The sequence below is a fragment of the Hippopotamus amphibius genome, chromosome 6 (assembly GCF_030028045.1).
Source record: "Hippopotamus amphibius kiboko isolate mHipAmp2 chromosome 6, mHipAmp2.hap2, whole genome shotgun sequence".
Classification (NCBI taxonomy): Eukaryota; Metazoa; Chordata; class Mammalia; order Artiodactyla; family Hippopotamidae; genus Hippopotamus; species Hippopotamus amphibius.
This window is the reverse complement of record NC_080191.1, coordinates 148,770,408-148,792,659: the sequence shown is the minus strand read 5'-3', so window position 1 is coordinate 148,792,659 and position 22,252 is coordinate 148,770,408. Positions and strand designations below refer to the sequence as shown.

At 40.1% G+C, this 22,252-nt stretch overlaps 1 protein-coding gene across 9 annotated transcripts in view; it reads right to left on the bottom strand.

Moving 5' to 3' along the window:
• The window catches only part of FNDC3B (fibronectin type III domain containing 3B), a 324,758-nt gene that overhangs the window by 8,461 nt on the left and 294,045 nt on the right, over nucleotides 1–22,252 (bottom strand). For all 9 annotated transcript variants that reach the window (XM_057738341.1, XM_057738351.1, XM_057738346.1 and 6 more), the window contains 3 exons: nucleotides 20,044–20,256; nucleotides 7,939–8,105; nucleotides 5,263–5,390 (listed from right to left, as the gene is read on the bottom strand). In XM_057738341.1, the coding sequence (XP_057594324.1) occupies nucleotides 5,263–5,390; nucleotides 7,939–8,105; nucleotides 20,044–20,256 (508 nt within the window). The remainder of the gene's footprint in view (nucleotides 1–5,262; nucleotides 5,391–7,938; nucleotides 8,106–20,043; nucleotides 20,257–22,252) is intronic.

The window sequence follows — 22,252 nt, the reverse complement described above, 5'->3', positions numbered from 1 at the left end:
TACAAGCAATATTATTTTTACAAAGAATATTTCTGTCCTTGATTTGATGTGCAATATATTTTAAAGTAATTTGACATGTTTATTCCAAATGAGAGGATTTAAAGTAATACCCAGATAATCGAAATGAAAAATCTGTGACCCGTAATTCAGAGTAACATGCTGTGTAGTTGAAATCTTTGAAACAGAGAGCCTTTGGGGGAGATTGCTGGAGGCTGGGATCTGGGCCAACGCCTGCATCTCTTTACTAATGCGGGTCTTCTCCCAGGAACAGGAAAGGGAGACAGAACTGCCCAGCCCTGCCATCTACACAGCGCCCTCTCATGACTGAACAGATCTGATGCTCACAGTAACCCTGAGTTAGAGAATTAGTATCTCCACTTTTACAAGACAGCTGATGCTCAGAGAGGTGAGTTAATTCCTCCAATACATGACTACAGAAGGCAGATTTCACCTTCCTTGTCCCCTAGCTAAAGTGGGAATTCACTAACCTGCAGGCTTCCTCTGTAGAGGGTGAAATGCTGGGCAGGAATTGTTGCTTCTGAGCCAAAGAAGACAGGCAAGGGTACTGTTACTGGACTGCTTCTTGGGGACGTGCTGTTTCCACCCCAGTGGGCCTGGAAGCTCTGAGAGCACAGACTATGCTGTTCTGTTATATGCCAGGCAGCCCTCACAGTACACAGCACCTAACAGTTTCTCAATGAACCAGGGGCCCTATACCTGAACTCCATAAAATTGAATATAAACTTGTTTCATATGCAATTTAAAAGGGATGTATGCATGAATATTTTTCTGGTAGGAGTCATATCCTTCATCAGATACTTAAAGGGACCTATAAACCTAAAACATTTAAGAATCAGACAAATGACAGCTTTTAAATATTCCCATCTTGATCTAGTCTTACTTTTGCTTTGGATTTGACCTTTTATTTATGCAAAGATAAAGAAAATGTGCAATAAGACAGTCATAGCCTGTTTAATTTCTATGTTAGGGAATTAAATCACAAACCATTAAAAAATGTGTAGGTTCTGAGTCTTTAAAATAGTTCTGTCAAGGTCAAGAAAAGACCTTTCTTCATAGTACCTTGTGTGATACCACAAAGAATCAATACACATCCCAATACTATATTCTAAAAATGACACAAAGTAAAAATAAATTTATACGGAGATGCCATCAACTTAAATGTGGCGCTCTATAAATTTTCAGATGCTTTAAAGGTTTTCTTAATGCAACAAATCTGAAAAATAATATTAATAATTTGTCACAAATTTTGACTTCCAATAGGTAATAGTTTCTTGCAGTTTGCTACCCCTTTTTCATCTTCAGTGTTCATAATTAAATACTTATGTAAAAATCATTGCTCTCTGAAGAGGGATATGAATGTGAATCATTTCTCTTTACATTCTCACATATATTAAACTGTTTATGTTCTGTCTTGTGAGGAAGAAAAAACCAGTCACCTGCATATACATACAATTTTCATTCTTTTCAAGAATGCTTTACAATTACTATTGTTTGAAAAGAAGTTTTAAGCTTCCTGAACAAAGCTTTGCTTGAAAGGTTTTTTAAATGGCAGAAAAGCCAAATCAATATATGCATGCATTCTAATACAGAGTAAAACTTTAGGTGAGGACTTAATATGTTAATAGACTGTTTCATAATTAGAACCAGCTGCTCACCCCATATCATGACAGCTGAACAAAAGAAAGCTAATTGACTTTAACTCTGTAATGTTTCCAGCAAAATATCAGAAAAAGCCTTGGCCCTTACCATATGTCGCCTGTAAAACTGAGCCTGGGGAACAGAAGGACGCTGTCCTATTCTGGGTGATTTTTTTCACCTTAGTTCAAACATCACTTCTAAATCCCTCCTGCGGTGAAGTTTAATTCTCATCACCACTGCAGGTATAAATCACCCTTGTTCCTTTGAAACTGCCTCTTTTATGCATGTAAGAAACATTTACTGAGTGCCTAGGTATGTGCCACTCCTGGGAAAATAAAAATGAATAACACAAGCCCACACATTAGTGGATCCTGCTTGATTAGTGCTGTAATTGAAATACACACAGTGCTTCCTATAAGCCCACAGCTCTGCCGTGGTGTACGCTCTGCTCTGATGACCTCTCATTTTCTTTTGCTTTGCCTCTATGAATTCAAAGCCTGTTATCTCTGGACTACAATTATTTTAACCATTACCCTGCACACATAACATAAATAGGTTCCATTCCCTATCTTGTGTCCAGAACAACTGAATCAAGTACTCAAAACATCATGTTTAAGTTAATGCTTATGGAATAGGGAGAAGTAAAAAAAACCAGTACAAACTGTTCCTGACTCAACTGTGGTTTTTCATGTATCACTACCTGCCTTAATCATTTCTTGGTAAATGCAGAAAACACACAGTTACGAGAAGAATGCTAATCTCCAGCTACTGAGCCCGCCCTGGTGTACTGTGTTTTCACCTATTTTCACAAGAAACTCTTGTTTACAGCTGTTTACAATAAGAAATATATTTTGAAGCATATATGTAATTGTGTATTAGTATTTGTATGTTCTGAGTCAAAAATATGTAACATTAAACAACTAGCAAGATTCAAAATAGTCAATCTGGCAGTGGAATCTAATTTATGAATGGATTAATGTATATTCTAACAATGCCTGGTGTATAGATATTGAGTAAATAATGCTTTTTCAATGTAAAACAGCAATCAATCTGCTCTGAGAAGCAGAACATCTTTCCAAGAACAGGTGGAAAAGCATGGTAGGTGGAATAAAAGGTTTATAAAATACAATGAATGTACTGTTTGGAAGTGAGTACTGTTAAGTGTCAAATGATATGCTGTAAAGTTTGGTAACATTTCATCCTTTAACCATTTTTTACATTGCTATGGGACAGGACAATGCTGCTGGTGTTAAAGATGACTAAATCTAATGGGGAAAATCCTCTGCTCTTCATGGGAGCTGAGACTCTGAAACCAGTAATATCTTTGCGGTAAGGTGAAACAATTACACATGTAAAACTACTTACTGTGAAGTGAAATATACTGTATAAAACAAGATTGTAACATGAAAAGAAACAAGAGTGTTTTTGCTCTTATTTAAGAGGAATGATGGAAATTGGTGAAATCATCCACTAATGTTAATCAATACTGGTAGCTGTCATGTTTAAAATAAGTTTTTGCAAAATGTGCTTAAAGCAATTCATTCTTTTATCTGACACTTCATATTAACAGTATAGTAAAATTTACTAAAATTTTCTTTCTTTTTACACATTTTAATTTGCAAGTATTCTCTATTATAAAATAATTTATAATAAATTAACAGCAAAGAATAATTTGCTGTTATATAAATATGTAAATACAATAATTAACAGCAAATTAACAAAAACTCTGAATCTCTGAATCAAATTATTTTCTACTTGTTTTGTGTATCTGGAGCCTCAAGAGTTGAATAAAGAAGTGTTCACAAATTATGTTAATGATTCAGAAGGCAGGTGGCATTTATCTTCTACTTCTTCAGTTTGATATAAATGCACTCCTCTATTAAAAGTGCTGGTAAGGAATGGGTCTCAGCTTTTCTAATGGAGTAACAGTGTTATAGGCTGATTTCACATAGCTATTAAGTTCCTAGGAATGTTATGGAAGCTCACAGAGTATCTGAATCTTTCACATCCAGTGACAAGATAATGTGTGGCTTTGGAAGAATTAGGATCAAAAAGGATGTAAAGAATGATAAACCCAAATTCTATATTTGGTTATACTCCAATCACATTCTTTCTTATATGGGTCTTATCATGTGATCTGTATAGCCTTGCTACTCAAATCATGATCCACGGACCAGCAACATCAAAGTCATCTGGGAGCTTTAACCTTGACGAATCTGCATTTTAACAGATTCTCAGGTGATCTTATGCATACTAAAGGATGACAAGCGGTGACCCAGGGCTTCTGAATCACAGGCCTCGAGGGCTGATAGGTCATTTTCCTTATCCTTCAATTATGACGTTCATAAAAAAGGCAGAAAAGGCAGACAGAACATGGGCTTCAGTAGTTAGGTTGACACTACTTCCCTATAAAGTAAAACCACCAGCACTTTAGTTTTCAATACGTACATACTTTTACACTATAGAACATCATTGCCAATATCAAATCCAAATATAGAACTTAAAGCTCTTCACAAAATTATGCTTGAGAAACTGGAAATTTAAGAATACTACCATATACAAAATAAAATGTAAGCTAGAACAAACAACGCAATCAAAAAATGGGCAGAAGACCTAAACAGGCATTTCTCCAAAGAAGACATGCGGATGGCCAAGAGGCACATGAAAAGCTGCTCAACATCACTAATTATTAGGGAAATGCAAATCAAAACTACAATGAGGTATCACCTCACACCGGTCAGAATGGGCATCATCAGAAAATCGACAAACAGTAAATGCTGGAGAGGGTGTGGAGAAAAGGGAACGCTCTTGCACTGTTGGTGGGAATGTAAATTGATACAGCCACTATGGAGAACAGTATGGAGCTTCCTTGAAAAACTAAAAATAGAGTTACCATATGACCCAGCAATCCCACTACTGGGCATATACCCAGAGAACATCATAATTCAAAAAGACACACGCACTCCAGTGTTCATCGCAGCACTATTTACAATAGCCAGGACATGGAAGCAACCTAAATGTCCATCAACAGAGGAACAGATAAAGAAGATGTGGTACATATACACAATGTTACTTAGCTGTAAAAAGGAATGAAACTGGGACATTTGTAGAGACATGGATGGACCCAGAGATTGTCATCCAGAGTGAAGTGAGTCAGAAAGAGAAAAACAAATGTCGTATATTAATACATATATGTGGAATACAGAAAAATGGTACAAATCAACTGGTTTGCAAGGCAGAAATAGACATAGAGATGTAGAGAACAAACATATGGACACCAAGTGGGGAAAGTGGGGAGGCTTGGGGGGGAATGAATTAGGAGATTAGGATTGCCATATATACATTACTAACAAGAAAAAATACCAAATTGTACACTCTAAATACATGCAGTTTATTGTATGTTTACTGTATCTCAATAAAAGTACTTAAAAAAAATGTAAGCTAGAGCTATTATACATATGGGTACATGTGAGGCAGTTTCTACGACCGATTTTAAGAAAAGTGTGGTTCACTGGCCACTGAATTATTCACTGCCACAGGCAGAGGCAAGGAGCCAGCCTGACCCTGAGAGGCCATGCATGTGCCACGCATGCTGGTTCTTACCTGTTTGTACTCAGATTCTCTTCCAACCAATACCTGCAGAATGTAGCTGACAGGATCACCTTTCATGGGTGGTACCGTCTCCCATAAAATTTCACATGAATTTCCTTCTAACTGTGTTACTCGAGGTGCTGAAATACAAATCCACACATCCAGGTTCAGAATTCCAAATATCATATGAATAGTCAATATTTTAGTAATATTAGTGAGAACCCAGGGGGAGAGAGAGAACGCTTGCGCCTGCCCTGAGAGGGAAGTTTATTTGCCCAGCCTCCTAGAAAACTAGCAGGGCACCCTTCACACACAGAAGACATCCACAAGCCCCTGGCGAAGAATTCTTTGCTCACTATCCTATTAATAACTGTTTGGCCTGGGTTGCATTTTTGTTCTTTTTTTTTTTTTGATGGCTAATGAGCACCTTTTATGATTAAGCCCTGTGTTAGGTACTTTGGGGGATGCAAAACTAGGTACCATAAATACTGCTTTCAAGGAAATGAAGATTTAGTTGAGGGAAGAAGAGAAGTTTAGTTGAGAAAGGGAGAGAGAGGTACGAAACAAGCACAAACATAATGTAAGGCAGATTAAAATGAGAGGTGCAGACAAAATGTCGGGGAATTCCAGGGGAGGGAGGTCACATCCGTGTGAGAGTCTAAGAGTATTTGTACTTTTTAGTTTATTTTTAGTTTATTTTTTACCCACCGGACTCATCATTCCAGTTTTAAGTGAAATTATGTTATTTTGCAGCACAACACTTACATGTTATAGAATTTTAAAATATTTTCTTAAAGCTTATCTGTATCTCTACTGCTTAATTCAATATCTTATATTTTTCCATTTTGTAACTAGCATGTGTAACTCCTCTTGCTGAATGCCCTTATTTTTAATTTCTAATTACATGAATTCTTTAGAGGCAGTTGTTTCTACTTTCAGTTCTGTACAATACTGTTTCAGAAAAGTAAAAGTTGTCTTAAAAAGAAAAAAGTTTGTATTAATTGGCCAAAACTGCAATTTATGGAAAAACTAAATAAAGACTCTCATCAGACTAAACAGTCCTCCAGCTAAGACAATTTCCTGAATCTAAGAGTGAGAGGAAGAAGACCTGGTTGTGTGGGCAGTGTGAGGACACTGTCCTCCTGAAGAAAATGTACCAGGACCTGCAAGGGCTATCAATTTGGTGTTATACTTTCCACAAAATGAATCTCGCCCAACCATCACTCTGAGACAAAGGTAGTGCTGCAAAGACCCCTGAAGTTATTTAGCTAATTGGTAAATGTGGCAAAGCTTCCTGTTACGACAACAAACCTATCAGCCACAGCACATTCAGGAATCTCCTCTGTTACAGCTGAAAGGTGAAACCGCACCAAAGGGCCAGGACATTTACTGCCCAAGTGACCCAGCAAGTATACATTCATTTATACCAGTATCTTAGTCACCTGAAGAAGCCAAAGGGCTTCTGGACCACTGAGGGGCAGGGGAGCAGAGGGAAGGTATCTACCATTGAAGCAGCCTGAAAGGAACTATGGGAAACCTTCACAGAATGCGACCAGACCATGGTCAGACCCTGACCCAGGCCCTGGAGGCCCCGCACCCTCCTGTAATGCACTCCGCGCCCTGGTGCAGCTGATACAGCTCCTCCGTGTGGAAGCGGTGGGTCAAATGGCCTTTCTCCTGGGGCCAGACACACAACCTTTTTAACAAATTGCACTCACTGCCTAGTCACCCAAATAATAGAGCCGACCCTCAGTGCGCCCCATGTAAAACGTGGTTCAGGTGGGCTGCTTGTTTGCCAGCCTCAGGGTCATTTTGGGCGGCACCTGGATAAAGCAAAGACGGGCAGCAGGGGCCATCACGAGAATCACACTGCCAGGGAGGGGAGGGCGCAGGCCCGGGAAGCCACGAGGGGCTGCGACTGGGCCCACACAGCTGGGTGGGCGGGGCCGAGCAGCTTCGCCCCGTTGCTGTCTGCCCAGCCTGGCTGGTCCGCCATGCAGAAGGCATCACCAGTGGCTGAAAATGGGAGATGTGGGCTCAGCAGAGCCGGTGGAGGGAGAGCCTGGGGCGAGTGGCTTTTGCTCACTACCTGATCCCATGAAGGGGGCAGAGGGTAAACCAGTCACTCACAAACCTCAAGACAAATACTGCAGGAGGTGAGAAGGGGCCACTGCTATAGCTTTCCACTGAGAGCTGCAGGCTGGAGGAAAGGCTGTGGACGTTGCCTACATCAGCCTCTAATCTATGCACCATGGTCATCCAAAGATGCATGCGAACCACTGAAGGGAGACACTCAAACCTCTCCTGGTAAACTGCCATAGGCGCTACATCACCAGGAATTCACCCTCATTCCTAACCCAACATCTGTCACTCAGGTCTGCTGCTTTTCTTTGTCCATCTATCTCCTGTGGGGAAGAAACTGTCTCACCATTAAATTAATTGTGGTATTAATTTACACATACTTGAGAAAAGTCATTACCAGTAAGCCCCCTCCTTTAAGGCCTCTCATTTCCCCTATGGAACCCATTTCCCAACCTTCTCTTTTAGAAAGTTCTTTTGATTCTATCTTGCTGATATGAGAAATATTAGGAGAGCATATTTAAGGTCAGAATTAAGCCTCCTACTCTTAAGCTCCAACATTTCCTCACTCTCCACAGAAGAGCACAGCCAGATACATGGTCCACAAACCTTTGATGGTGGGAGGGACACTCTTGGTTGTGCTGAAGGTGTACGTTTCCGAGAAGGGCCCTTCCCCAGCCTCGCTGGCTGCCTGGATTCTGAAGGAGTAGCATGTGAATTCCGTCAGTCTCTGGACCTTATAGGTGTGGCTGGGTCCTCTGTAGATTGAAATAAACCTACAGAAAGGAGCAGAATCCATTAGCCACCTGACCTTTTATTAGTGACAAGAAATTACGATACAAACCTGGAGCAGATTAGGCTAACTTGGTAAATGCTTTTCATAACATCTGAATTAATAATCAACCAGTTGCTATGTTATTGTTAAGTTTAATGTCTAATATATGCTTACATAAAAGAAAAACACAAATTTAAGAACATATAAAGCTAAGAATGAGATTCCTTTAATTATGTTATAGATTCTAGAAACATCAGTTCATGCTTTGAAAGAACAGAAATTTCAAATTTTTCATAATGGTAATACCTATATATGTTACCATACCTTCTACTATGTACTAGGCAATGAAAATGTTAATTGGACATTGGAGAAATACTATGTCCTCTTTACCAGAATTTTAACTGAGGCTTAGCTAGAAAATTCTATAAATTTTAACCTTTATCCTTCCAAGTGCTTCCAAAGCCCCTTTCTCAAACTAAGATGACATTTATGATTATAGATCTTTGAGAAATTATGCAAAAAGAAAAAAACATTTTGCTCAGAATCATCCATCAGGTTAATCAAAATAACAGAAAAACAACACAGTGGACTGGACTGTTTAGACTGGCATCTGGATTCTTCTTCCTCCCATCTGAATCAGGACTATTTTATACCTCTCTGCTAAATAATATTTCCATGAGACACGGGCACAGAAGGCATGAAGATAAAAACAAAAACAATAAAAACCAGGCCTTATATTTTAAGTGTTTCTCCTCGGGTCTTGGCCCTTGGGTCTTGGAAAGTTAATATTTTCACAATGAAACTGGGTGACTTAGAACTGCAATATAATGTTACCATTTGTCTTTTTATAGTTAACTATAAAATTTTGGAAATAAGTTCCCATTAGTTATCCAGGATCTTTAGTAGATTCAGAATCTGAATCTGCTGGCCCAGGGACACTCTGAGAACTGCTATATGAGTTAATCCAACCACAGTGCCTTGTCCCTACACAGGCCAACTGTTTCTCCCAGTCTCCAGTGTTTCGTCCCAGCATTTGAGGATGTCCATGTCTTCAAATACGGCTCGAAGTCGGACAGCGATAGAATCACACACAATTCAAAATGTCTCTTAGGCTGATCTGGCCTAAGCGTAAGCAGAATTTACGCATTCATTTAGCAAACATTTCTTGAACATCTGTTGTGTGCTAGGCTCTGTGTATTCAGCGATGAATTAGATCTAATCCTGTGGGTTAGTTGGTCCTGTGTGTGGGTAGGGTTTTCTGAAGGAGAGCAGCAGCTTTTCCATGTGCTAGAGCACATTCCCTCCAGATGGATGAATGGATACGGACATTAAACAGCTTTTTTTTTTTTTTTTTTACACAACTTGTCAGAGTCAATACTTATCTTAAAGTATCCATGCGTTAATCTGCCTTTGCAGTTGAGTTCCTGAGCCCTAGTCATTTCACCTATTTAATGTTCCTCTGCTTTGCTGTGTAAGGAAGCACCTTTTACTGAAGAATGCACATTTTTAATTTCAGGAAAAGACAGAGTCCAGGCTGAAACCCACAAATACCATGGTAACCTACTTAGCACTCCTGACACATTACCACCTTAATGAATATACCCCTTTGCTAATGCTAGAGGCAAACAGCTATTGATTAACTCAGCGTAGCCCAGGCTAGAATCTCTAACTGGAGTAACTGCCCTTAATTATACCACAAAATGGAAGTCATGGTTTAAGAAGTAAAAGTGTTACATCTTCATTACAAGAGGACCACTAGCAACAGTACTGCTTCCCGTCCGTGTCCTGCTCTGAGAAGAGCATTTCCTTTTGAAATAAGTTCAATATATCTATGTAGGCAGCAGCACTCACATTCACAGAGAAATTTACTGAAGCAGATTCAGTACTCTAATTCTGTAGTGTAATCTGAACTGGGCAAATAGCGCATCTTCAAATATTTCAATTTTCAAATTCATCAAAACCTGCTGTTTTTTGGAATAGCTTTTTTGTTCCTTTTTCTTGTTTTGCTCTTATATTACAGCATTTTATTAATCGTTTAAAACTGCATCCTAATTTAGAAAAAGCACTGGGAACAGGTGATAGAAATGAAAAACTTGACAATTTTGCCATTAGAGCGTTTGTTTGCATCGAGGGAATAGTGCAATAAAGCTAGTGACAGACCCTACCTCAGGTTTAAATGGGTTAACACAAGAAAAATGCTTAGAACAGCCTTGACATGTGATAAGCACTCAATATGTGCTAGCTGTAATCATTCTACAACGGGAGCAGACAGCTAACACTGAGGTTACTTTCCTTCCTCTCAGGTGGAGGGTGAGCTGCGTGCTGAGAGATTGCCCTGCACACGCTGGCTGTTTACTCTCTCCCACAAGAGCTGTCAGGGAAGTGCAGGTGAGAGCACCTCCCTCACAAAACTGGTGGGATTCAATGCGAAAACTCATGTAAAAGCCCCGGTCCCCACACAGAGCAGGCCTCAAATAAATATCTGTTGATCCTAAACTTCTTCCTGTACCTGCTGACAGTAACTTCTCTTTCAAACAACAAAGATCAACCAAAAGAAAAGCACACAAGCCAACACAAAAAATACAATCCCTCATTCACCCCAATTTTGTAATTATTTTCCATCACTCCAAGAGGCAGGAGAAGAAAGAACCTTCTTTCTTCAGAGCAAGTGACATACAGCCTGTTGCAAGGTGCCCTTTCTGGGAGGCTCAGTAGGTTAACACCCTGTGGCGAGAGCCCCCTGGGCAGAGATTAAAAATATTCATCAAGTATTTGTTTTACAAACAGCAACTTAATTTTAGAATTCATTCATAAGTAAGCCACAGGCCTTTGGTGATAGAATTAAACATGCTACACATCCCAAAACACAATGACTGAAGACTCCACATTTTAAAATAATCAAGGACTCAGAGCTTAGAGCAAGGCTTCACCATGAAGAGGACGACAGTGGCCATCCAGCTGTCCCGACGGCTCTTCCTCCCCCTTACTTTGAGAGCACCCAGGGTCAGTGTTTGGATCCCACATGTGGTCACACACCACAGGCCCTGGGGTATGAGTCACGGGCAGAGGCCGACGGAGTCCTGTTGTCTTGAAGGCCCTGATTCATATCACGTCAGAGTGCACTGTCCCAGTCCCTGGGGAAAGGAGAAGATCTCTGGGATGAGGAGTCAGCTGGGAAGGGAGAGCGCCTAGAGCAGCTGGAGTGCCCACGTCACCAGCAGGAGGTGCAAAAACTCTGAGACCTCAATCCTTTGACTGCTCAATCCCACGGTGGGTGGCCCAGGTGACAAGGGACGCACTGTGTGGGGAGTCTGCGTTCCCCTGGGCCACCCCTTGGTCTGTGCTGCCTAGTGAAGACTGGGCCACCCTTCACTTCTCCTGATGCCTCCCCCGCACTGCTGGTGTCAAGGGGTGGGGCATGGGGACTTGGACCCAGGAAGACTGTCCACGAATCTCAACTCTGCCCGTAAGGCTGCCAAATCACTCACCCCTGCTAATCATTTCCCCAACTGCAAAGCAGGGACAGTATCCACCTCATAGATTGTTTTGAGAACCAAATGAGGAAATGTGGGTTAAAAGCTTAGCACTGAGCCCAACACATGGTAAGAGCTCAATACAAGTTACCCAAGGACTGCAGACCCTGTACCATGAGTGCCACCGACCATCCCAGGCAGGTTAAGGTGCCCTGAGGACCACTGTGGCTCTCAACTCCCATCACATAGGCCTTTCTCCTGGTTGCTGGGGCCACAACCAGTTCATGTTCCAGGAGGAAGAGGTCCATGTGAATCTGTGATATTCTGCCACACCTCTTACGGCCTGTACTAGCCATACAGCTCTCCCCCAAGTAAGCTAATCTAATCTGCTGACCAAGGAGTGTACGTGAAATGTTCAGTTATTTTTATTACATGAGTGCTCCTATGCTACAGAAACACAATGAAATTATATCAACACACAGGCATGGTTCCAGAATGTAGTTCATGCTCAATAAAGTCACTGAGTAATTTCAGTATCAGCTCAGGCTGAGGCATGTGTAGCCACAAGGACCCCCTGTGGTATCACAGCTCCTTAAAGGTCTCCCTGGAGCCCTGGGCCCACACTGGCCTCAGTGCCTCTGAGAGGTCTTCTACTCCATCCTCAACCTCTGCTGCCCACAGCCACATACCATGGGCATCAGCCCCATAACCCAGGGCTCTTGTTAGAGGCCAAGTTAGAGGACAGGTGTGGGAACACCCTGGGGCTCCGCTGCGGTGCTGCCCCACTGGTGCAGGGGCTTACAGCCCTACAGTAATAAAAATCTCTGCAGACAGCAGACTTGAGTTTGAGTTCAGGTTCAAAAGCCTGGTGATCTTCACCTCTATAGCCGAGTAAGCTACTTCCGCCTGTGTAAAATGGGCACGATAATAGTGCTGACCCCCGCAGAGGGTTGTCGAGAATTAAATGGGATAATGCAGGGAGAAGCCATGACAAAATGCCTCGCACTTATGAGTGCTAGATAAACATTAGCGGTTATTGTTTATAATGCTATTAATAACAAAACATCAAGGTTCACGAATGATGTAACCTCACTTCTCAACACTGGAAAAACCTGAGGATGTCCCTGGATGGCATTCCTCTCACTTACAACTCCCTTAGGCTTTCCAGAGCTGGAGGGAAAGCTGTGCACCTAAGTACCATCCACCCTGCCCTGGGGACAGGCAAGCAGAATAAGCATATTCATTTTGTATTCACAGATTGTAAAATATTCCCAGGCTGAAAACCGCTGTAGAAAACAGATGAAGGTGGAACAGCAGGTCCTATAGAAATGCTGGCCATTAATGGAAATTTGGGCATTTTTACTTAGAGAAAGGAAAAACAGGGAGAAATGCTCTTATGTACTAAAACTAATGTTTACTTGGAGGGGGAGACATAAACAAGGCAGAAAGTTCAGTGGGTCACTGAGAGTTTACGGTCTAAATGAATTCTTTATGGCTCTGCCCCCAACTGGCTTCAGCTTTGACTATAATGTCTTCCTGAAACTATACACTCTGATGGTAACAAACATGTGTGGGTTTTAATTTAGTAATTTGGCAGTGATTTAAAAAAAATATTTTACAGTCTGTGAATACAAAATGAATATGCTTATTCTGCTTGCCTGTCAGAGTACTCCATGGTGGGTACAAAGTACAAAGACCCTGGCCACAGTGCAGAGTCTGTTACCTTCATGATGAACTTGAACAAGGTGATAACTCTCCAGGCTGTTTCTAGACACTTGGGACAATACTGGCTTATTCACCTGGCAGGAATTTTTCTGAGATCCAAATGAAAGGACCAAGTAAATTCTATAATTTGTTATTAGATATACACTAGGAAGGCAACAGATTTTTACAATTTTCAAGAAATTCTTTTAACAGTATTTTAGGCTTTAATATTGTGAAAGAAGACTTTTTTGCACTGAAGTGCAACTGAAGGAAGAAATTTTAAGTCATTTTAGAGGAAAATGATGATATACAAAGAATTTAATTTTAAAATCTGTTTCCTTATAACAGTTTTGCTGCAAAAAAAAAAAAAAAAAAAAACCCAAGAATTCTCTGGATGGCACAGAATAAACTCACAGTAGAAAATAAGAGATAATATTGAGGTTTGTGTGTTTATTTCCTTGTTGCTATCTACCCACTTGCAGGCTAACAGCAGCCCATTAATATTAACTCCTCAAAATGATCTAACCTGCTGCCCTAAAGTGGCCTGTAGTCCACAAATGGCTGCAAACGGCACGTTTCAAGAAACATCACAAATTAACAGCTGTTAGTAAGCTCAATGTGGCTATATTCTTTAGCAATGACATGTCACTGCCTTTGTGTTTTCTTCATTCCCCTGGGCTCCATGGACTGTGTATGCGTGAATTTCCTACATTACTACATGTCTGGGAATGGAGCATGTTCAACACGGGAATGAAGAGCACGTGCCCTCACTCCAAGAACACTGAGTCCCGCCATGTCTATGCAGAAGCAGACGGCAGCAGATGGCATCATGTGGGGACACCTGAGGCAAGGAAGGTGCTCTTCCTAAACTGGTCCCGATGTTGCTACGAGTCCCAGTTTGGAGACTGAACACTCCAGTGCCAAGGGCGATTTCCAAAAGACCAATGAGAAAAGCAGTTAATTTCCTATGTCCCTAGCTCCATATGGACCTTCTGGCTTGTGAGTTATCAGGCTGCAATATGTTTTGGTTGTGATCCTTTTTATGCTCCTTTTCCAAGAAATAAAATGTCACTACAGCTACTGATGAAAATCTACACATAGAATAACATTCCTATTCTCAATTTTTTTTTGTCCGCATTGCACTTATTGACATACATCAAAAAGGAAATTTATTTATATTCAAAGAAAGGATGACTAGAATCTCTAAAGATCACTTGAGAACCTTGAAACTTTCCATTTTTCTACTTTGCTTTTAAATATGTACAATGAATCTCATCTTCAAGCATATTCTTGCAAGCATCCTCCAAGTTTCTGTTAGCTTACTTTTATTTTAGTGGCCTTACCTCAATCTTACCTCACTTAGGAAAAATGGAGAGGCAAATACTATCCAATTCCATTCTGTTATTTATTTTTAAATAGAAATTCTATTTTTAAATAGAAGAAAAAATTGTAGTCTGAATTCTACTTCTGGTCTGGTTAAGATATCAAATAGTTCACTTACCATTCCTTAACCTGGGCGGTGCTTAGAACATTTTAGCCTGAAACTGAATAAACTAGCGATACTCTTTATTTTGCAAGATGAATTTTTACACTTGTTTTTAAAGAAATAAAAATGAATTTTTCCCTCATTAACCAGGGACTGAAGATAGGTATCACGAGCTTCACTTTTGTAAAGGGAGAAACTAAGGCAAAAAGAAGTTAAGGGACATGGCTCTAGGCATCTGTAAACTCAGTAACAGATCTGGAATGACAACAGAAACTGACACTCCTGTTGAGAACCACAACTGCCTTCTGGTGATGGAAGGCAATATAAAAAAGGGTGGTCATGTGAATTGGGGACTTCCAGAGAAGCAAAGGAAACTAATACCGAGGGTCTCTTGTGGGCCCTAAGTTAGTCGTGTTACATCTATTTCATTTAATTCAGCAATATGCTCTCAGAAATATAAGCACGAGTTTGTTCTATAACAGGCATGCATTAAGAAAGTTCACTCCTGCAGTGCTCATATACCCCGGCCACTTTCATTAGTTGCCTAGTGTGTATTTTTTAGGGTTTCTTTATGCAGATTATTTTCCATCCCTCTCTAACAGCGAACAGACAGTCATACTGCACACATTAGAAAGCCCCTCCAATTTTGCTGGCTAAAGGGAAAAGTGTCACGGGCACAGCGCTGAGTTAAATGGAGAGCAAGTGGCAATTATCCATTCTATTAGGGCCCTCTACCCCATCCCCATTTTGCTGTAGCCTTGCTTTAAAATACACTGGCTATCTGAGTAACCTGAACAACAAATTAACCATAAATGCATTCCTGGAACTTAAGCTCCTCTTGCCCCAGTGCTGTGTACAATTATCACAAACAGGGACCCACAGCGTCAGGACGAGAATCCGCATCAACCCCAACTCTGTTAGGGCAGCGTAACATTTCATTTCAATAACACAGACAAATGCATCTTCAAAATCATCATTACACATTATAATCTTAAAACGTGTGAGCTGATCTTGTTATTCTAACCCTTGTATTAGGTTAACTCAGCATTATGAAAATGTTTACTTTTGGGTATATATTTTTCTTGCATACATAGGAACCAAAGACATTTGGATCTATGCTAGAGCTGTTAAGAATAACAGACTTAATCACTCTATAGCCAAACTAACATAATTTTTGTTTTTCTGTTGAAATTAAATAAAATCTCTTGTGCTGTCTGCTCATTTTTTCACATTATTTTCTCAGCAAGAAAAGCTCCTCATCGGCAGGCTATACGCCTCACAAGACCTAGCACATTATATTAATTAAAAACAACACTGATTGAGTGATCATAATCTAACTGCTAGGGATAAACTTAGTCCTGCTTTGAGGCTGCTGCATAAATATGCAGTCAGTGACCTTGGACTGGGAATCTTGTGGGTCAAAATCTTAAAATATATGGGAAACAAATGTCCTGATCAAGGGGGAAAACTTTCTGCACAGCAATTCCAGGTGACTGAGATGAATTCTAGCTTGACTTACCTTGAGGCAAGGATTTGGGCAAGGTGCCCTTCTGGAATCCCTTTTATTTACATGAAGTAGCCCCAAACTTAAAAAAAAAAAACAAAAAAAAAACAAAAAACCTAAGTATAAAAGCAGCAGAATAGAAAGGTATTTGCATGGAGAAAGACCCAGGGCATGTTTCTGTTCTCTGGTGATTGTATTCTCACTTTCTACCCAATCCTGAGTCCTAATCACTCGTCTCAATCCTAAGGCTCTCCAGCATGAGGTTGTAAGATTGATTCCCTTTTAAGCCTCACCCAACTTATTACCTTCTCTAATAAGCCTTCTCTGTTCAATTTTAAGCCTAAAGTACATGCCATTCTTCTACATTCCCTCAACGCTCTGTGCATGTGTCAATCTTTAAGCCTTCCACACCATGATATGCTACCTCTTCTACCTACCCCCCACCAGACTGTGATCTAGTCAAGAACTAAGTAATGTAGATAAAGCTCTCAATGCCTGGCACTTTGTACGTGCTCAATAAATAATAGTGTCCTTTAGAAAGTTTGAAAATATATTTTTGGCCAAATAGTATACTCAGAAATCTCTGGGTAATTTCAGATTTTTTGATTGTGAGGTATATAAATTAAATATAATAAACCAGCATATCATAGATGCAAAACCTTAGGGGTTTTGGCCATTAAGTGGTCACTCTTAAAGAACGTTAGTATCATTCTTCTTTTTTTCTTATTTATCAAAAGCAGAAGCTAAAGCATGAAGTAAAAAGGAGACAACATTCTCTAATCATTTACAAAAGACATTTTTTTGTACAGGATTTAGCTCACAAATAATCTACAAAGATTCACTGCTTTCAGGTGAAAAAAGGGTGGGAAGGACCTCAGAGTTCAGCTTCTAGTTCAACCCCTTTATGTTATGGATGAGGAAATCAACTCTTTAATCTGACGATTACCAAGCATGGAGTTATTCATTTGCATTGTGCTTCTGCAGCAAAACATAGGTAAAGACTCAGATTACTTGCACTGGCTGGCTCAGACACCGCGGCCCTCCTTCCAAATGCCCACGGTCACTGGTGAGCCAAGCGTACATGGCAAAAGAAGTATTTTGAGAGCTGACAGCTAAGAAAGTACATTAAAACCACCATCAGACCTAACTCTGGTTCTCACCTTGGCCACAGCAGGATATATCATGTTTCTGCCACATCCATAATAGGAATTTATTAGTGCTTAATGAAATCAATACACACGCTAAAGAATGTGTGCACTTTTCTGCAAAGCCACAACTAGAAACTACTCTAGCAACCTCAAGTTCAATGAAAAAGACAGATATCACTTTGGAAGAAAACACTGTTCCTTTCACTGGAAAGGCCAGATCCAAGTGCTAAAGGATCTCAAGGGGATAAGAACTGACAAAGACCCAGCTAAGAATAAGTATTATGATCTATCCACCTCAAAGTGTTTCTCCCTGATCTTCACTAGTCAAGAGCCAAAGTTAAAGGCTTGGGTTCATGGGGCCATTCACTACAGGAATTCATTTTCAAGACACTAAGGAAGGTCATCTTCAAACTCAAATTAGGCCAATTTCATCCTTTTAAATCCCAGGAAAATAATTCCACAAATAGAAGAGAATTTATTATGCTCTATATTCCCATCACTTTAATAACTTCTGGGAGCACTGACAAATCTAATTTAGAAAAAGATAAATTTGGACTCTAGCTCATAAAATTAAGAAAAATACTGTTCCTAATGGTAAGTTTTCTTAAATTGCTATTTAAATTTAGGCAAGTCATTTATTTGATTAACAAGCCAGCTTTTTTTGTTTTGTTTTCTTTTTTTCTTTATAAGGAAGGAGCATGTATTGATTACTAGACTCTGCATTATTTTCTGTCTGGCATATTTAAATGTCTCACAACAGCATTCTTATTTGAACCAGTGCTCATGGAGCTTTTGTTCTAAGCATCTGTACAGTTCTCTATAAAAGGCACCTCAGGTGGCTGCCCTGCAGAGGGCAGGACTGCAGCACGTTGGGGATCACAGGTTTGGTACACAGCTGTCACTCACCCCATATTCTTGGAGGTAACAGTAGAGGCGGCTGCATGAGGAAGTTAGGAGGCGCTGCCTCTGATCCCAATTCCGCCACCAGCTTCAATGTTTCTGGGCTTCACTTTTTCTAAAAAGTACAACTAGACGGTATTCTCTAAGGAAAGTTCTCCCTACCACCAGTGAAAGCCAAAAGCCCAAGAAAAAAAGAGACTCATTTACAAATTTCCCGAAATGCTAGCTTTATATATTTATCATGATTTCTGTTAGTCCAGAATTCCTGTTCTTGCCAGTAAGGTCAAGGAGTCTCCTGCCAATAAAACAGTGAGCCTGTGAAAAATGCATCCAAAAGCACACAACACAGTAGGATGAATGGTCTTGTCTGTGAATAAGTATGAATTTAATCTCTAATGAACCTCCCCCCAAAAAGCCTTACCTTCTTTGTCCTTTCTACACTAGGACTCATTTCCAAAAGGACGATCACTTTCTGTTCTTCTAAGTCAAACTACTGTGGTTTCCAGGTCCTTCAATGTGAAGTTCAAATGTTATCTGTTTCAAAAAGCTGTTCCGGATCTTTGCAACCAAATAGTCTCTGCACTTTATTCCCTATGTCTGCCCCCTTCAAACTCCCAGAGCACTTTTCTCCAATGGCACTAGTGTTCTATGACTATTTGTAGGTGGATATTATGCTTCTGGAGGTGGAGGCAGGGCCTCGCCTTCGTTCTTGAGCTTGGTGTCCACTGAAGGCCCACCTCAAACAGTGCCTTCCACAGAGCAGGACTGCACTGAGTTGACATGAATCAAAGTACTTGAGTACAGAACAGAGGTAGAGGTTGGATAGGTGTCTCTGTGCTAACTAGAACAAGATCCCCATATAAAAGAGACGTATATTATGGTGCGTAAAGGGGAGATAACAGAAATACTTCCACATACACTGGTTTGTGCTTTGGCAGGTGTGTACAGGAAGGGGCAGTGTATCTACTCCAACAGGCTGTCTTGGTTTTATGGTTATCTCCTACCTCCTTCAGTTGATTCTCATTTGAATTTTTGGTAACAGAACTTTCTGTCGTTAACCTTTGCTCCGCATCTGAATTATTCCTAAGATACAGTTCAGCTGCCCATCCTCTGATCAGCCATTTTCAGAGGAAATGAAGTTAGGTTAAATAAATACTATGTGAAAGGCTGGATTTGATTTCTGTAGCCAAGAGTGTTTCCTGAGCATGGAGTCTTATAAAGAATCTCCTATTTGCTCTAGTTAATTTGATATTCTATTGCATTGCCCACAGTTAGAGAGCACAATCTCCATCTGTACATCACCACAACTATTTCAGGCTGGTAAACATGTTTGTTCTGATGGCTACTGAATATTTAAAGAGGTTAACATCTCTTCCTGAGTCTTATTTCTCTCTGCACTCATGACTAATAGAACACTATTACACAGCATGGACCTGAATTTGACCATTTTCTTTTTAGATAATCTCTCTCCATTTTCTGGCTTTATGAAAGAAAAAAACATGTATACTATCACATGTAGGGAAATCAGGATTGTTAGAATGTTAACTTAGAAAATTCCAAATGGAGAATAGAGGGTACAACTTTGGGTATAAAATGCAGGACCCAAAAACCTAGGAAGTCTTTCAACAAGGAGGAAGAGTGTTTCAGAGGACAAATGAACAAGGGAGAGTTCATCTTACAAGCCAAAGCTATAGACTTTTCGGATGACCCCTCAGGCCCCTCACCTCTTGTTTCTGTCCTCCAGCTGCAGCGTGTACACCATGTCATCAGCAGCATGCGTCTTGGCGTTACTGTCTCCCCACTTCAGCTTCAGGCTCTGAGGCCCGGCAGCAGCACATTCGAGCCTAGGAGGCAAGGGTGGTAACGGCCGAGTTTTTGCTTTAATGAACTGACTAAATGGTCCAGCTCCAATTTCATTGATGGCCTGAATTCTGATCCTGGAAAAAGGGAAAAAAACAAAATAAAACAAAAAACCACAAACACTGTAGGTTTAAGAAGCAGTGATTCCTCATTTGAAATAGACATTGTGTGGCATATTTCTTACTTGCCCTACAAACAGTATCATGGAATAAAGGAAACAAGTTAAAATAATTCAAGGCAAATAGAGAAATGGGCAGCTTGGAAGATAGATTATCCTTTCCATTCCAAAAAATAGTCCGAAAAAGCACATCAGCAAGGTATCCCTTCGTTCTTTATTAAAAAAAAAAAAAAAGGTAAAGAAGGACTCTTATTTGAGGGAAGACATACTAAAGACTTTCATATTTTGTTCTGGCCACCCTTTGGCTGCCTCAAAGTCAGTTTTGGAAGTAAGTGAGCTCTAAAGAATAAATGAAATAGGAGAACAAGAGAGTCTCCTTCAAAGTTCAAAATAAAGGACAATAGCTCTTCAACAGCGCATTTTTCCTCCCCTTTCTCCAGCCTCACCCAACAATCTCTACTAGTCCTTAACCAACACTAAGTGTGCTGGTAACAGGGTGTCATTTAGGTGTGCAGAAATCTTAACTGGATGTTTACTATGTGCAGTGTTATGGGTAATAAAGATATACTAACAGATTGATTTTCAGTTCCTAGGCTGTGATGAAAATCAAACAGTTAAAATGTATGTATAAAACAATATCCTATCATCATTCCTATTTTTCTTGTTCCTCTACTTCCTTACTAGTTGATTGAAAAAGTTCTCCAAGGTCATCACACAATACATTGATGGCACTTCTCCACCTTCCTCAACACTCCTTTCTGCAGTGACTGCATGTTATTGAAGCTTGTTTCCTCCTGGCATTGGGTGGCCTGCAGAAGCCTTTCTCCTCTGCTCCTCAGAGCAAAGGTCTCACACATGCCCCCACCCCACCCTCTGCGCTTCTTCTCTTCTTCTGCATAATATGGAGAGTCCTCTCAATAACCTCAGCACCTCCACAGCTTCATCCACTTCATCTCCTCCACCTCTTTATGCCTCATTACTAGGCCTCTAGTGGAAACTTTCACCCAGATCCCTTGCTAGGTACACAGGCATCTTATTGAGCTGAATGAGCAGGGTGGTGTCACTAGTTCTAAAAATTTCAACATTTAAACTTGATTTGAGTTCTAAACAGTGTTTCAAAACACATGATAATAAAAAATACAAAGAGAAATTCTCAGGAAACAGATCAGTTTAAAATATTCTTATAATTTAGTTTTATGTACTTGTGACACAGCAATTATTGCTTCTATTTAAATAGAAAATATCTAAATCCATTATATGACCTCAAATTAACCTTAATTCTTCAATTTAAAATTACATAGTTCAGCAAGTCAATCTAATGACATGTCTGTAAGTTGTTAAGAGGAAAAAACACAACAGATTAATTCCAGGTGAGGTGGAGTAAAGCACATTTCAACCCCGTCTCTCCCACTGAATGTAGCTATTAAACCTGGACAAAATAAACAGCAGCTATTCAAGAAGTCCAAAAAAGAAATAGTAGCTGAAGGATTTGGGGAAGAATCTGAACTATCACCAAACCAGCAGTGAATTTGCCATTTTCCCCGCCTCCAATATCTCCTGGATTAGACTCAATGCAGCCTGAAATCCAGGAAGAGACATGTGCATGGACAGAGAGCTTTAGGAGAAGCCTGGCTCAAAGAAAGAAAAAACTCTCTGAATGGTCGGAGTGAATGGGGGAAAACCCATTCCCTTTCTTTTTTATTTCTTTCCTACATTGTGCCATTCTCCAACCCTTAGCCAATTCCATCGTATCAACAGCCTAAAGAAGAAAAACCAAATGATCCTATCTATTGATACAGAAAAAGCATCTAATCAAATCCTACATATATTCATAATAAAAATTCTCAGCAAACTAGGGATAGAAGGGAACTTTCTCAACCCAAAAGGGACATCTATAGAAATACCTACAGCTAACATTACACATAATGGTGAAAGATTAAATGAAAGATCAGAAC